The sequence below is a fragment of the Podarcis melisellensis genome (genome assembly GCF_964234715.1).
Source record: "Podarcis melisellensis genome assembly, chromosome: 7".
Classification (NCBI taxonomy): domain Eukaryota; kingdom Metazoa; phylum Chordata; class Lepidosauria; order Squamata; family Lacertidae; genus Podarcis; species Podarcis melisellensis.
In genome coordinates, this window is record NC_138539.1 from 9,152,988 (window position 1) to 9,170,351 (window position 17,364).

A 17,364-nucleotide genomic window follows, 5' to 3' on the forward strand; every position below is an offset into this window, starting at 1 on the left:
GAAATGCATTACGCCACTGTATATAGGAAACCCAGGTTTAATGCTGCACGGTGTGTGACAACAGGCCTGGAAACTGCACATTAGCAACCCCTAATGACTGCCTGGGCTTGCAGAAGTGAAGGGAAGCATACTTGGGCAGGCTAGGGGACCTAAGGCCACTTGAAGGGCTACTTCCACAGTGTTGCAAGAAGAATACCATGACCAGAGGAAGTCCAGCGTGATCCCATCTGTTGGTCAGAGGAGCAGGGAACTGGCTTTCCTCTTCCCTGCTAGAAAGAACACTATTCCTATGCTTGCTTTCTACTTCCTTACCCTGTTCCTTTTGCATCATGTCTATTTGACTGCGTACGTTTGGCCTCTGTGCAGCACTCAGAAAATGTTAGCCACTTTGTATGTGATAAATATAAATAGCAACCCCCCCCCCCATGTTTCTCAGCTGATGGAGAGCTATAAACAGAAGAAACCAGCCCTCCAATCAGAATATGAGGTGGTCGGCTTCTTTCTCTTATTAACCACACCTAGAACGACCCATGTTCCTGTTGCATAAATGCTCAGGTTTCTATGAGTCACCTGACCAGGTTCCCACCAACTACCAGAGAGCTGAGCTGGCCTGAGCAGATCTATCTGAGGACCAGAACACCATTGCTGCATTTTTTTTTCTATTGGGTCCTTTATTATATATAGCTTTGCTACGTTGGGTTCTCACTAGCTACTGTAAAATAATCATGTTTATTATAATAATTCATCATGCTCTCTTATGGGTCAATTTACTTCTGTAAACTGAAGGTGACTGCGCCATTTTCTAATGGGAGCCATTCCTGGAACTGCCCACCATTTTAATTTGCCCAAAATGCAATGCCTATGTTTGTTTCCCATTCAAAAAGGATGCCAAACACTGGGGGGGGGGGGGGAACAAACCAAACCAAAAACCAACTAATAATTATAATAAACAGCTGTGCTGGGGCCCGGCAAGGAGGGTGGTAACAGGATCTGCGTGTGTCATTGTTTTGCAAAGGCTCTCTTGTGTCAGGTTATTTCCTTTATGCGTCTAAGAAAGTCTTAATTTGGCTAATAACACAGTGAGGTATATGCTCAGTCTTAATGTTCAGTCCTAACAGGTTTGTTTTCCAACAGATGTTGCTAACGGTGAGGCAGAGTATGCCATGGGAGCACTTTGTAAAAAATGAATCTAATGAGAAACAGTTGGTTTGAGCATCGTTAATAAACATCCAAATATATCCATCGATCACCTTGACACAGTATGTTAAGGCAGGTTAGATTTATGGTATGGGGAGATATCCTGAAAATCACTTCCCTGGGGAGAATAGCCATGGGCTTCCCTGAAGCATCATGCTTCCCTGGAGTCTTCTAGCAGAGTAGGTACGATATAATCACTACGATATAATCCCATGGAAATGTTGCCCCTAACAAACTTCTTAGGGAAGTGGAACTACTAAGAGGACCCAACATCCAAGGGGGTCTGGAGGGAAAGAGGTTGTCTTTTGGATATTTGGGGCCCAAGCCATGTAGGGCTTTAAACCTCAATGTGAGCACCTTGAATTGGGCCAGGAAACAAACTGGAGACCAGATAGATGGACCATTGGTCTGTTTCAGTACAGGACAACTTCCTGCAGTTTAAGGTGGGTTCTACTTACGTATTCTCCATAGGTATCTTGTGCTGGAGGAGGAGGAAGGGGTCGGTAGCCTGCAGATGGTGGAACCCCTCTTGCTCTGGGAGTTAGAAGACCCCGGCCACGAGTGATGGGACCTCTACCAGGGGGTATTCCTCTGGGTGCGGGTGCCCCTCTTGGGATGCCTGCAGGTGGGGGTGGCACACCTCCGCGAGTTCTAAGAACAAGAGAGTAACCTATATTAAAATGGCACGTTCCAATTCTTCCCTATCATAAAAAACAAAAACATTATGTGACTATCAGAACCAGACAAAACCCCCTAAACTGGGAGCCAGCTTAAAGAACTTTTCTGGAGATGAAATTTGAAGCAGGAAATGAGAGTAAATTCAACACTTATTTGAAAGGAGAAGTAAATGAACGGTGCTAAGTGGGCAAGCCTGTGCCCAAGTTGCAACCAAGTGAAGGTGCCACTAGGGTAAGTAGGTCTGCTTTTAGGTAGCCGATGCCTGTTTGAGAATTGCTCATCATCATGAAGTTCTCCTTACGCTGTTTCCAGAGACCTGGGTACATCCTGTAGCTAGGATGAGCACATTCTGGAGCTTCCTCCCCCTGTGAAATCCTACTAGCCAGTAATGAAGTAAAGTAAGTCCACAAGTTATATGGAGGTTACATTCCAGGGACTGCGCCCAAAACCAAAATTGTGTAGTCAAGACTCATTGGGTTCAATGGTGGGTGGGACTGCCAAAGTCATCTTCCCAAGAACCCTGCCTCCTTTTTAATTTTTTGCCATGTGCGCAAATTTGGATGCAAGTTGAATGCACACCAGCTGAATGCACATAAGTTATGGGCTTACTGTAGCAGAAGAGTTCCTCCTTTCCATGCCATGCATGGAACAGAAGTCACAAAGTCATTGTTTTCGGTTTTTGCAATGTGCACACCCACCCACAAATACAAACTTAGGTGTGATGTGCATGCCCACAGGGCAATTATGTATTATTTTCTGCACAAGGTTCTTCCCACTTAGGAATTCAAAATGCAAACAAAGGGTAGTACATATATTCAGATACAAAACACACATTCCTCCAACAGGGAAGCCACACAAATGGTGACCTGTGCAACTGCTCAACAAGCAAGACATGGATAGATTTAATGGCAGCGAGCCAACCTTCATGTTCTTTCCTTGTCTTCGGAGTGCTTATTCTCCCTCCTCCCATTACAGAGTATATTCAATCACTTCCAAGTATCTGTTATGTGTTCTAATTCAAACCAGCATAATATTAAGTGTGTTTTGTTGGAGGGAGAGTTATTGGTTGGTTTTAGGGGTTTTTTAATGATGTGTTTTGTGTTTTTATGTTGTGAATCTCCCTGCAATCTTCGGATGAAGGTCGGTATACAAATTTAATAAATAATCAACAGCAATTATGTAAGTCAGCGAGAGGTACTCATCTGTATGACCATTTCTCCCCGTTTTGACTGCTAACCTCATTTGTAAAACAGACGCAAGTGTCCAGCAGATAAATCGGCCACTTTATAATGAGATGCTGCTTGGAATTAGTATGCAAATACGCTAGTGATGGGCTCGTGAAATGTCCCCCTAATCTCAATAAGCAATCATCATCAAAACCCTTTTGGGGAGTTGAAAGCCTCCAGCTTCATCAGCCCTCAAGCATGCAACGTACATCAATATGAATACAAGATGTTTCGCAGATTTCAAATAATGTTTTATGTGTGTGCCACTTGCAACCATATGGTTCCCTCTCTTGAGCGCAATGGCACAGATGACCAAGAGTTAATTTTAATTCTAGTTTGAGATTTAAGCATTTCCACCTTATCGAGCGTGTTTCTGTAGGAGAACGTTGGAACAGTTGATCAGCAGCAGTTGAGGTTACCTTCCTTTAACTTTGACAGGTTCAAACCCCCTGAACATCATTATGACATCAGGTGAACTGCAGGTAGATGGATTGGCCTACGGATGGGCTGAGGGAAATCCAGTTCCCTATCCTTGCATCAATTTAGACAATGACATTGGCCAGAGGACTACTTTAAAGGTAAAAGGTAAAGGGACCCCTGACCATTAGGTCCAGTCGTGACCGACTCTGGGGTTGCGGAGCTCATCTCGCTTTATTGGCCAAGGGAGCCGGCGTACAGCTTCCGGGTCATGTGGCCAGCATGACTAACCCGCTTCTGGCGAACCAGAGCAGCGCATGGAAACGCTGTTTACCTTCCCGCCAGAGCGGTACCTATTTATCTACTTGCACTTTGACATGCTTTCGAACTGCTAGGTTGGCAGGAGCACGGACCAAGCAACGGGAGCTCATCCCATCGCAGGGATTCGAACCGCCGACCTTCTGATCGGCAAGTCCTAGGCTCTGTGGTTTAACCCACAGTGCCACCCTGAGGACTACTGTATCACAAAGGCTGCTTCTCCATGGGCAACAATCAGATGTTAAAAATAGCATGCATGAGGATTTGAGCCTTGTGTGTGAAAATGCCCTGGTTTGCTGGTCTATAGCACACTCTACTCCTTTGCTCAGCTTCTTAGATGGCTCTAACTCTAATAGGTGAAGACAACTAGGGGAACCAATCCAATTTGTTTCAACCACTTCAGCTGATTGGATCAATTGCTGATGCCTCTTTCATTCCCCTCCTATTTTCTCCCTCCTTAACCTTTAACCAGAAAGGAAATCTGCCCTTTTTGCTTTTGGTTGTAAATAAATGCAGCATAGGGGAACTCCCCCCCCCCCCCGAACTGAACTGAACCTAAACAATTTGTCCTAATTAATATGCACATCAGCATTATCTGTTCTATTTTTATATTGTTTCCTTTGATGTTCAAATCCAACTTCGAGGTACCTGTAATCTTATATTTTGTTCAAGCTTTCTGATGCATGCTTATGCAAGTTATGATACAGCTGTTCAAGATCTCCTTTGTTTTAGATGCATTCCAGAAAGATTCACAGGACCAGTATGGAGTCTTGTCATCATTGTATTATATATTCTGCAAATTCGCCTCTCTCTTCCCAAACAAACCAAAACAAGTTCCTAGATCTCACAGTGACAAAAAGAAAGATGAAGTGTACCTGGCAAAGGCTCAGATGACTGAAGTGACATGGTCAGGATTTTGTGATACGTGCAGAGCATCTGTGGCATAATCCCCTCCTCCACATTGTAAGTTTTCACAGACGTACAATTTTGAGGGTGGGGGAATATCTATATAGATTTAGCATGAGCTATACATCCTGTGCAGTCTGGTGTTCCACTGACTTGAACATTCAAGCTTTCCTTTAAGCAACAGCAATGGCCTCCAGCTGCACATACTAAAATCCTGTGACGTTAACATCTGTGATATTATCCTTTCATTCCTGTGAATGCATCAGGATTACAAAGAACAACAATAGCATCCTACCATTCATTTTATGTTCTACTTATTACTACTGATCGCTGCTTGCATAACTATCAAAACAGAGACAAACAAGCAGGTACTCTTGACAATTCACATGCGTGTGTGTGTTTGTATGTACCGTATTTTTCGCTCTATAACACGCACCCGACCATAACACGCACGTAGTTTTTAGAGGAGGAAATTCCGTAGGCATGCCACCCGTAGGCATTCCCTCCATAACACACACAGACATTTCCCCTTACTTTCTAGGAGGAAAAAAGTGAGTGTTATGGTGCAAAAAATACGGTATGTGTTTTGTGTGGACACAGAGGAAAAATCAGACAACCTCCCCAACATCTTTGAAATGGTGAAATGAGAAGGGCCCAGTTGCTGCTCTGAGGATCATCTGGAAGGGTAGAGAGCTCCACTTCCTCGCCATCAGGTTCAGGACTGAAGTGGGGAGGAGAAAGCTCACTCATTCTTTGCGTAGTTTTGGATGTGATCATGGGGCTTTGTGCCCAGCAAAATGGAGGCAAGCGGCAGGTTCCTTGTTTATGATCGCCTACCCAAACGCCCAGAACTGACTGGCTGAGAGCAGTTGGCCATACACATGGGGCCCTGCTCCACTTTGAGAAAGAAAGTGGGCTGTGGTTCTCTACCACCATTATTTTCCTGCAAGGGTAAAGGGTCTTCTTCATTGTTATAGACCCTCACCTAACCTTACTCTTCTGCTGCTCTCCATCGTTTAGGCTCAAGGGACATCCAACCACAGACAAACCACTTGACCAACATATTTTGACATCAATGTACCGTTAAAAAGGTGTTTGTTATGCTTCTGAGCGACCTTTATCATGCAGTGACGCAGCTAGAGTGCTCAACTTGCACTAGAGGCCTAATCATCCCTCCAGGTTTTTTGGAGTGCAAGTAATACCAGCTGGCTGGACCTGATGTGAGTTGTGGTCCAAGGTACCAGATCAGGGTCACCAGGCCAGCAAAGGCTGCAAGTACGCATGCAGGGTGCTTCTGGCCTCACAAACTTTAAGTGAATGTTGGCACCTTGCAGAAATGGGTTGGGTCAATGAGAAAGCTCTCAACGCTCTCTTGAGTTTGTGACTCATCTGACGTCCCCCAAGGCTCTTGTATTGTTTTTCCTAGGTGCTCTTGGAACTTTTGTCTGCGTCCAAGTTTTCTGTCAGGGTTGCCAGGCAAGCTGTGCCCCATCTGTTCAGGGCGGTCCTTTGTTCTGAAGACTGTGTTTTCAAGAACCAAGCTGAACAACAGGATGAGGTCACAGAGCCTGAAGGAGCAGCAGCAGCAACAACAACAAAGATGACTGTGAACCCCTGAAGACACGCAGATCTATCTACTTCACATTCAAGTGCTGCTATCAGTCACTATAAACGATATTGAACTAGATGGAACAACGGACTGACCCTCGGGCAGCTTCCTGTATGCCTGCTGTTCAGGCTGGTGTGAACGAAAAGGGATTGTAAGGAACTCCAAAATGGTCTCTCCAAACTGGGTGAACGAAATGGTAACGAGATTCAGTGCAAGCAAGCATAAAGTGATGTGCATTGGGATTAAAAATAAATAAATGCCCAGGTTCCCTTCTGTGATGGTTCCTGGTTTCTGGAGCTCTAAAATGGATTGATGGGACTAGGATTTGTGGGCCGTTGCCTTATAAGAATGCAAGGGAGCATGGTGATTTTATGAAGCAGCTGTCAAGTGGCCCAATACCACACGCTCTATCAATCAAATCCTCAAACTATGCCCTAAGGGCATTAGTGGGAAATAATAAAACCAGAGAATATTTGAAAGGTTCCAAAATGAGAAGCTCATATTGCCTCACCAAAGTCCAAGTAGCAAGTACATCTATTCATCATACCCAACGAAGGGTTCTGCCAAACTCAAAACGCTTGCAAGTGCTGGAAAAATCCCGGTTTTAGATCTATCACCCAAGATGTTGGTCAACGGTTCCTCAAATATGATATATTCCTCTAGGAATTTATGGTGTTTCTCCCCCCCACCCAACACAGCTCCTGTGCTAATAAAACCTAGACCTATTAAAGAACTGTGTCCACCTCCATTCACATCCCCACTGCTAAAATGCGGCAAAGCTCTCCTCAATATAACTACGCTATCTGGGAAAGCATATGCAGTGGTACCTCGGGTTACATACGCTTCAGGTTACATACGCTTCAGGTTACATACACTTCAGGTTACAGACTCTGCTAACCCAGAAATATTACCTTGGGTTAAGAACTTTGCTTCAGGATGAGAAAAGAAATTGTGCTCTGGCAGCGCAGTGGCAGCAGGAGGCCCCATTAGCTAAAGTGGTGCTTCAGGTTAAGAACAGTTTCAGGTTAAGAACAGACCTCCAGAACGAATTAAGTACTTAACCTGAGGTACCACTGTATAGATGCAGCCATGAACAATGAAGCCTGGACATATAACCCAAATTTCAAAATGTACCAAAAGTTGAAGTGCAATTAAAACCAGTAATGGAAACTTGTGAAGAGAGATTATCTGCCACACATTTCTTGCACTAAATTTAAAAGATCTTACAAATTCTAATTTGTTAAAGCACCAGAAAAAATAATTAAGTTTTCTCACATCCCCCCACCCCCCGAGGTTGCAAAGGCAGCTGAAGTATTAAGAGAACATTTATTTTATCTAAGGGAAGGTGTGTGTTTGTTGGGGAGGGAAGTATGTTTTGATAGGCATGTTTTAAGTCCACGTTTTCCTCAAATTTAACAAATGGAAGATACACGCTCCCTTCGCTCTGTTCCTGGCCCTAAAATGTAGTTTTCTCTACCATTTTGGCAATGGTATTAATTGTGCTCCAAAACACTCCTTATACCTCTCACCTCATAAACAGCTGTTAAGCCTTTGCAAACAGGCAATACGCTTTTCAAGGTGAGCATGTTATGTATGTACACACACACCACAAAATCAAACAAAAATCATGCACCATAATGGACACACTTATGTTGTCAGAGCTACAGCATACCTTTCACTGCCATTTTCTAGGGATCACAAGCAAGGAAGTGCTATTGTGCTCAGATGAATGTATTGAGTCAAACCATTGGTCCATGAGGCTCATTACTGTCTGCATTGATTGGCAGCACACTGGAGACGTTCCCAACCTTATCTAACTGGAGATAGGACCAGAGACTTTCAGATGCTCTACCACTGAATGAGGGCTGCTCGTGGTTTTTTCATAGGCATCTGATAGACAAGGATGTTAGACTAGATGGGCATTTGATCAAACCCAGCAGAGCGGTTCCTGTCTTCTTACAGCGACAGCTAATGCGTGTGTTGCTGCTGCACAAGGTTATGAATATGGTTGCAAATCGTGACTTAACACCGACTACGGTTAGTGAAACTGCTTGTGTGATCATGGAAGCAAGAAGAACTACCGACAAAAGAAGAATGGAGGACGAAATTGATGAACTATGCAGAATTAGATAAATTAACAGGAAGGATTCGAAACCTGCGGGACCAGAGATTCTTAGAAGACTGGAGTAAATATACGAACTATTTGAAACGTAATAGTAATGAACAGATGACGCTAGTAGGATTGCAAGAGGTTTTGTAAGGATGACTATTTGAAATATTACAAGAAAGACTATGATGAGAATTATTAATGATAATTAAGAGTAATAGAGAACTTAACAAATGCAGAATAAGTGATAGGAATGGAAAATCATCAGAGGTGTTGACAGAAGTCAAAATATTGTATAAGAAGTTATGTTGTATGACTGTTGGAAATGATATGTCAAAAAAACTAATATAGATATAGATAGATAGAAACTGCTTGTGTGATGTGATGCTAATCAACAATAAGTGTGAAACTGAAAGATGGGCAGAACATGCTGTGTGAAGAGGGCGGGGAGAGGCTTCATGGTGATTACGTAGCCATCATTAGGAGAGAAGCATTACATCTGCCAAGAGTTCTAAACAAGTTAGCAGAGGAGTATCTCGGAGACGAGGAGTAGATATAAACAGACACACAGTGCAGAGAGATCCCTGCATTCTCAACAGGTGTTGACAACGCTTCTAATCTCAAATGCCCAATTGCAGCCCTTCCCACTTTATTTCATCATGCAAACCTCTGCATAAACAGTGAGGCCATAGTCTTTTTCTGGGTTCTTACTGGGAAGCTGGGGGGGTGGGGTGGGGGGGGTAAGAAAAGGGAGAGAGTTCAGCATAAGAAGTTCCAAAGCCAGGAGCTGCATGCATGCTGACTGACGTGTGTTTTGCATGATGAAATGCATCAGGGAAAGCTGCAATCTTTTGTTTCAGAGAGCCATTTCTGATTAGCAATTTAAACAGAGATGGTGTTAAAATAAAATTGGTTTTCCTTCTCCAGTAAGGCATTTTGAACACACACATGCACATACACACATGTCTGCGCATATTGAATTTCAGAATTTCTTCCTCTTGCAGAAGCACATGTCCAAAAAAAACCGCCTGCTACATAAGGCAAAGAATCATCTGGTCTAGTCCAGCATCAACAATTTTGACAACCCTGACATTCATTTAATGAAGAAGGTCTAAATGCCTTCAATGCAAGATATAGTGCATTTATATAAAAAATAATAATCTTTAGAGCGACCTTGTATGGTAGGTGTTATAAGAATTGTAAGGTCAGATATAGAATAAATATTCATAAATGCACACATATCTAAATATATAAACCATGTGTCTGAAATAGTACAGGAGAGCAATCCTGAAGCCATTTTGACTCACCCAATGACCTCAAATATTCCTCTGCAGAATGGGAGGCAAATGGAGAAAACCTTCCCATTGTCTTTTCCATTACAAATCCTGTCTTAAAGGCGTATTTGTGTATGGATAGGGTGAGCCTGTGACCTGGGACTCAGAAACTGAAGTATTAACCATCACAAAACAATGGCCAGGCTGCCCAAGTAATGCAATCAACGGACCGTTATCAGAGTATCCTGGCAGACAGGATTTCTGCTGTGGACCACCTCCTATGATGTTTGCATAATGACTTTGGGGTGGTATTTGGCTAAGGGGGTTGGGCAATGTCCAAAGTCTTTAAAAGTTCCTGCACACTTTTGTTCAGGGTCTCTCCCTCCTTTGAAGTAGGGGAGGGAACTCGTTGCAAGCGAGAAATAAACATCTTTCTTGCTTTCAAGTCTCCATCCATTTTTCTCTGACCGATCATGGACTTAAGGGACTCAGAATCCCATGGGAGTTGGGCGGCAACCTAGATCAGTAGGTTAACATTATCGCTCATGTCACAGATGGAAAGAGACACTGAGTTTCTTAAGGACATTTTAAAAAGTTTGTGGCAAAGCTAAGATTGGAAATGGGATTGTTTCAGCTAAAACCTCATGTTCCAACGAGTGACGTTCACACCAGATGGGCCATACTGAATGGTAAACTAGGGCAGTCACAGAGCATGACAAGATGCTGACAGTACACCAGGAGGAGAAGTCAGACCGAAAAAGCCGGCCTGCTTTTTCAGCTTGTGAAGGAGTTGATTTAAAGACTCTGCCTATACAGAATGTTACTTTGGGCAGCCTTTTTTGGCATCGTGTGCTTTGTCAATCTGCCACTTTCAAATAAGCATGCTTAAACTCACAGAAATCAATGGGTCTAGGCATCCCTAATTCACACGGGATTACGGTCCATGGATGGGCATAAAAATGGGTCAGATGAAAGGCCTAAGTCAAGCATTCTCTTTCCTACGTGGTAAAACCAGATGTCCCTTTCCTATGGAGTCAACAAGAACACAAGCAGAACGAGAGCATGTTCTCACTGCTGCTCCAGCAAACAATACAGTATTCAGGAGCACGATGCCTCTGATCCTGAAGGCAGCATAAAGAATCAGGACCAGTAGCCACTAATCCCTGATCCCCAATGAATTTGTCCAATCCTGCTTGAAAGGGATCTAAGTTGGCGACCATAGCTATATTTTATGAGAGCGAATTTCACCGTTTATCTGTGTGCTATCTGACGTTGTTCCAAGTATCATTGGGGGGCTTCTCTACTTCCATTTTCTGAACACCCTGCATAATACCGTACACCCGTATTGTGTCCTTTCCCTTAAACTAGAGAGCCCCAAACATAGTTGCTACCTTTTGTTGTAAAAGATGGTGCTCCGGTTATTCCGGCTGCCCTTTCCTGCACGTTTTACCATCTCTGCAGTATCCTTTTTGGAATAAAGCAACAAGAACTGGAGAAACCCAAGATTCCAAGTATAGTTGCCGCATAGATTTGTATACAGGCATTGTGACACTGGCAGTTTCCTTTACAACCCCTTTCCTCATGACTCCTAGCACGACGTTTGCATTTCTCACAACTGTTGCAACCTAGCTTGATATTTCCACCACAAATCCGAAATCTCCTTCAGATAGTCAGTCACCAGCAGCCCAGACCCCTTCCATAATAATAAAATAAATAATAATAATTTTATACCCTGCCCCTCCTGGTTCAGAAAACTGGGCTCAGGGCTGCTAACAACAAATTTAAAACACTTAATTGATGCTACAAAAAACAGCATAAAATATGGTATAAAACGTGAATAACAATAAAATCAAAGATCAAAGGTTATGTGAAATCAGTAATTCCTTCCCTCTCTGCACCACTCACAAACCAATGACATTTTCAATTTTAATCCTCATTCGCCACTTCGGAGAAATCCTTTCAGAGCTCTTCTGCTCTCTTTTTGTATTCACCACCCTGAATAATTTGGGGTTATCTGCAAACATGGGCATATCTAACTCTAGATCAGAGTTTACCAAACTCAGGTCTCTCTCCAGCTGTTTTTGGACTGCAACTCCCATCATCCCTCGCTTGCTGGACCATTGGCCAGGGATGATGGGAATTGTAGTCCAAAAACAGCCGGAGACCCAAATTTGGGAAACCCTGCTCTAAATCATTTCCGAACAGGAAGAGCACAGGTTCCAATACAGATCTCTACTTCTTACATTCCTCCATTGTGAGAACTGTCCATTTTCCCCCTCCACCCCCCCACAGCTGGCACTTCCTCCCAAAAATAACATACTCAAAGTGCTGGTAAAGAGGAAAACACTTTGTAGGGAAGGTATGACCCCATTAATTCCATGCTTTTTTCTAGTATATATAAACCAGCAAATCTGGTTTCTTTCTGCAAAAGCCTTACAGAGAGGCTGTAGAGTTCCACAGATAATGGTTTCACATGTGTGGCTAAACATGTAGGGTAGGGGCAGGCAACCTCATGTCTTCCAAGAGTTTTTGGATGATGCAAATTTTGGAAGATCCCCATGTTGGTTACCACTGAGTTTTTTTAAAGACAATTTTTTATTGTTTCTTTAAACAAATACAAAAACTGATGACTTATGGGTTTACCTGGGTTCAAGCCTGCATCTACCCCAAACTCACCAAGTGGCATTGAATTAAAGACAGGGTCACACAGCCACAGTTCCCCATCTGCAAGAATATAAATATGCCTGGAAGTGTGGCTTGAGTGAGTGGCATGAGGAGACTTGAAAAATGGAGCTGCTTAAACATTTGTGCAGAAGCAAAAAAGTGCAACCCGCTACCTTGCCAATGCTGGAGCTGGCACTCCCCGTGCCCGCAAAGGAGGCTTTCCGCGAACTACTGGAACGTCTGCGTTTTCTGAGCCACCATTCAAATAAGTTAATTCCTGTAATTGTGCCTGTCTGATTTCATCATTGTAGTCCTAGACAGGAAAGAAAAAATACGGTATTCAGTCATGTCTGCAGATACTTATACCACATACCTAAGACATTTTAGATTTGTTCCTGCTACAAATTTTCCTTACACAGTCTTAAAGACAGGGGCACAGGATTGGCACAGACTTACTTTTACTGAGCTGATTTAATGGGAAAGTTTGAAATACATTCCTTGTAGGATGGAAGAAGTCACTTAAATTATTTTATCTCTGGCCTTATTAAACTGATGCCAAGATTGAGACACACTATCTTCTCTTGAATCTTGGTCAGGGAGCTGAGGCAAGTGTCAAGAACATAAGAAATGTATTGATGAATCAAATCAAAGTCTATCCAGCACGACATTGTATTTTCCATATGCCTTTTAGAATTCACAGGCTAGGCGTGACAGAGTTAAACCACAGAGCCTAGGACTTGCCGATCAGAAGGTCGGCGGTTCAAATCCCCGCGACGGGGTGAGCTCCTGTTGCTCGGTCCCTGCTCCTGCCAACCTAGCAGTTCAAAAGCACGTCAAAGTGCAAGTAGATAAATAGGTACCACTCCGGTGGGAAGGTAAATGGAGTTTCTGTGCGCTGCTCTGGTTCGCCAGAAGTGGCTTAGTCATGCTGGCCACATGACCCGGAAGCTGCACGTTGGCTCCCTTGGCCAGTAAAGCGAGATGAGCGCCGCAACCCCCGAGTCGGCCACGACTGGACCTAATGGTCAGGGGTCCCCTTTACCCTTTTACTGCTTCTACCAATGGATTGATTTTCCAATTACTTGTCATCGTTGATTGCTATTGATGGAATCGTTAATTCCAATACCCCTACACACAAACACCCCCCAAGAAAAAATACCCTTGTATGAGGAAAAGCACAGTTATGTCAACAGAACCTGGAACCCTCATGAAACTATGGGTTTGACCTAATGTCTATGCATCAACGGATTTACAAATTAAACATGCACATATGCAGACCAAGTTAAAAGAAGTCCCAAACTGTAGCATAAATCTACCCAAAAGAAGATATAATATGGTAGTAGTCATGTTTAGCATAAGGTTAAATATTATTATTATTATTATTATTATTATTATTATTATTATTATTATTATTTCTGCTACTATTATTATCACTATAACTATTTCCAGATGGATAACCTGCCTGAATTCCTTACTCATATTCCTCTGAACTGTCAGTTTGAGAGTGGTTTGACTTAAAAATACCCAATACTCAAAAGATTCCCAGCCGGGAGCTCTAAGTCATAAATAAGATTCTGGCAGTAAACTTTCCTACTCTCCACAGAGTTCCCTTTTCAAAGAGTATTACAAAATCCAAAACAAAGTTATTTCATAGTTCACAGGATTCCTCTCAACCGTATGGAGGACTTCAAAGCAATGAGCACTCCTCCATGTTCAAAGAGGACACACTCTTCCTTGCCCAGGACACACAAAAATAGATAAGCGAGCTAATGTTAGCACTTCAGAGTTCAATTTCTATTCCAGGGGATTCTATAATTGAGTTAGATAGCGCTGTGTGAAGGAGTAACAGGGATGGCAGAGTCCAATATAGCTCCTTTCATCTTACTCCAAACCTTGCTCTGTGTGGGTTTCCTTTCCCACTGAAGAGATTTATTCAAAATGCTAGTAATCCTGGCAGAATTTAGGGTTTTAAACAGTTCATTAACCAAACAACTGGAACAGACTGGATTTTTCTCCCTTCTTCTTAAAACAAATGTCTTCCAAAGACTATTGGGTGAAGCTGAGAGAGAAGGCAATGCAGAGATCTAAAATAATCTCCCTAGTTTCCTATGTAGGTCTGCATACACATTGTTTACTGTGCATTTTTAAATAAAAAATGAGCAAACGCAGGTCTGTGCGAACCTCTTCTTTACTTGCTACCAAATGGATTATCTGAACTGCAGCTGAAGGCTCGACACAGATAATTACCAGAAATTCTGGTGATGGGTTCGTGACCTAACACAAATCTCCTATGAACAACTTCATCAGCGCATCCTAGTCTAATAATAATTTTTAATAAAACAAAAACATTTTCACACCTTCAATACTGTATTCACTGAATGCGCTGGGGGAGGGATTATAACTGCGCCAACCCCATCGTAAGCTCTTAGCTATTTTCACCAGGTGTTAAAATGACTTGAAGTAGACACTCATATATCATAAACACAAACCACAACAACACAATAATTGCATTAATACAACAGCAAGTACTGAAGCACAGCTTTTGCTTGCCAAAATATACTGATGCACACATGCTGGCTATTAATAACTGTTGCCCAATAGTACCTAGGAGTATGAATTTTAAAGGGGAACAAAGCTCTTAAGGATGCCACATAACAGATACCCAATGAGCAAAAATTTTGTGAATTTTCTTTCAGTAGAGGCTTGGGGCTACAGCTGGTCCATGTTTGATAGCAGGTTTGCTCAGGTTCATTAAAAAAAGTTCTAGTCTGCTTTCCCAAACCATCATTTTAATGTGTTTTTAGTATTTTGTTGAGAACAGCCCAGAGTGGCTGGGGAAACCCAGCCAGATGGGCGGGGTATAAATAATAAAATTATTAATTATCATCATCATCATCAAGGCAGCTTACAGGAATTTCCTAATGAAAAACTGGTTAATCTATCAATCATTTCAAAATCAGAAGGACAAAGTCTGGTAAAACATAAATCCTTTTTCAACAAAGTGGGTAGCTCCAACAAAACTGTAAGCCTGGCAGGAAACACTACTAAGTAGCAAATAAATTTCTTATCTGGAAGCTGATGCATTGATGCTAAAGTCCTGGTGCAAGCTTTTTATGAGCAGGAAATTCTACCCAATGTGGGTAGACATTATTAACCAAAATCCACAGAACCCCCACTAGTACTTTCCATCACTGAACAGACAGGGACGTAGATGGAGCACTGTGACATGTGGATGCTAAGTCCCCAAAAACTGCAATGGGATGAGGCACATTGTCTACTGAAAAGAAAACAGTAGCACGTGCAGAAATTTCAAGGGATGCTTTTGATTCTGCACAGGGCAGTATCTTATGCTCTTTGTCTTCCATGATGGCAGAACAGCTCTAATATGTTTCTAGCCATGAGCAGATGGTACACAACACACATGCCTGAATTCTTCCTGGTGACAGCTTAGGGCTTTGTGGGTTTGGTGGGGGAAATATTGTTATGCTACTGCAATGGAAGAAAATCACGTTTCTACCAGGAGTGTCTTGCGGAAATACAACGTCCAAGATGTTCACCCAAGTTTTGGCCAAGGGAGTCCTTTAAATTGAAATTTACATTCCAACCAGAAAATTTTATGGGGTGGGTTGGGGAGGCAAAATTCATGAAAGCTGATTCTTCATGTGCAGTAAATATTGAAATAAAAGAGATTCCAATATGTACTAACGGGGATGAGAAATTTCTTGATTTCGTCCAGCGCATGCCCCATTCTGGCATATGCTTCTGCGGGTGGGGCAAACACTTCAATTAACACATGCAGGTCATCGTTAAGGTGGAAGTATTTTGCTTCTCCGCTTTTTCTCAACTCTTCTTCCTGGGAAGACAGAAAAGTTACATATAAACTCATCATATGGGGGAAAGGAAGCAAAAAGGGAGAGCAAGCCTTTCATCAATGGATTCCATTTTCAAGATAGTTCATTTTTTATTTATTGTAGATGTACAACCGAAACGAGGCTGGAAATTAAAATTTACAGTATGGATTGGCACCTTATGGTTTAATCAAAGGATTGTTCCTGGGCCTGTTTTATTCAAGACAAAGGGAAAGGCACATGTGAAAAACTATTTTCTAAAACATTTGAGACCTCTTGTCAGTACAGACTATACTGAGCTATATGGTCCAGTGGTCTGTTTCTTTTGTTCTTAGCAAGTCCACACAGACTAGCAAGTGTGGAAATTCCATTTGGTCCTAACACAACAACTATCATAAGAGGCATTTCAGCACTACAGTTATCTACCGTATTGTTATATGACTCTTCTAATTCAGTTCTGCGCTGACTGTTTGAAGTATGTCTATCACCATACACGGTCACACATTATACATTACAGTGCATGCATCTGCATGACTGAGGCAACCAAACATGTCTTACCCTAAATATGTACATCTAGTAGGAACCACAGTCAAGACACTCTAATCCACAATGTGTGAAGAAGCTTCAGGTAATCTTTCAGATCAAGTCCAATGTGGTGAGTCTACAATGACTTTCAACCAACATGCAGCAGACATTAGAAAATAAATATCGAGCAACCTCCTTGATCTCTAAAGCAAAACCAGAGGCCCCGAACAAGCGGAATCCTGCATTTATTTGCTCAAGCTGGCCAATGAAAATCATTAATGAGTATACATTGAGCTACTGTATCTATTACATCAACTGTGGGTTTCCCTACCTCCAAGCAGTTTTCTTGGAAAATAACTATTTGACAGGGTGGAAGGCTTTGATTAAATACAAGGACAGTGGGTCAGCATGAGGAGTCCCTTGTTTGGGAACTATATTAACTGCTTACAATCCAGCTCAATGAGAAAAAACAACAACATTAGACTAACCTTGCCAACCTGGTACCCTCCCAATGTTCTGGACTGCAATGCCAATCAGCCGCAGTCAGCATGGTTGCGCTGGCTACAGCTGATGGCAGTTGTAGCCCAAAGCTTCT

General features: G+C 42.5%; 1 protein-coding gene across 2 annotated transcripts in view; it reads right to left on the reverse strand.

The window, feature by feature from the left end:
* Positions 1–17,364, reverse strand: part of KHDRBS3 (KH RNA binding domain containing, signal transduction associated 3) — a 109,497-nt gene that overhangs the window by 29,156 nt on the left and 62,977 nt on the right. For both annotated transcript variants that reach the window (XR_014170353.1, XM_081918943.1), the window contains exons 4-6: positions 16,103–16,249; positions 12,570–12,709; positions 1,656–1,848 (exon numbers count right to left, since the gene is read on the reverse strand). Coding sequence is in view for 1 of the 2 variants with exons in the window: in XM_081918943.1 (XP_081775069.1) it covers positions 1,656–1,848; positions 12,570–12,709; positions 16,103–16,249 (480 nt within the window). In the remaining variant the exon portion in view is untranslated. The remainder of the gene's footprint in view (positions 1–1,655; positions 1,849–12,569; positions 12,710–16,102; positions 16,250–17,364) is intronic.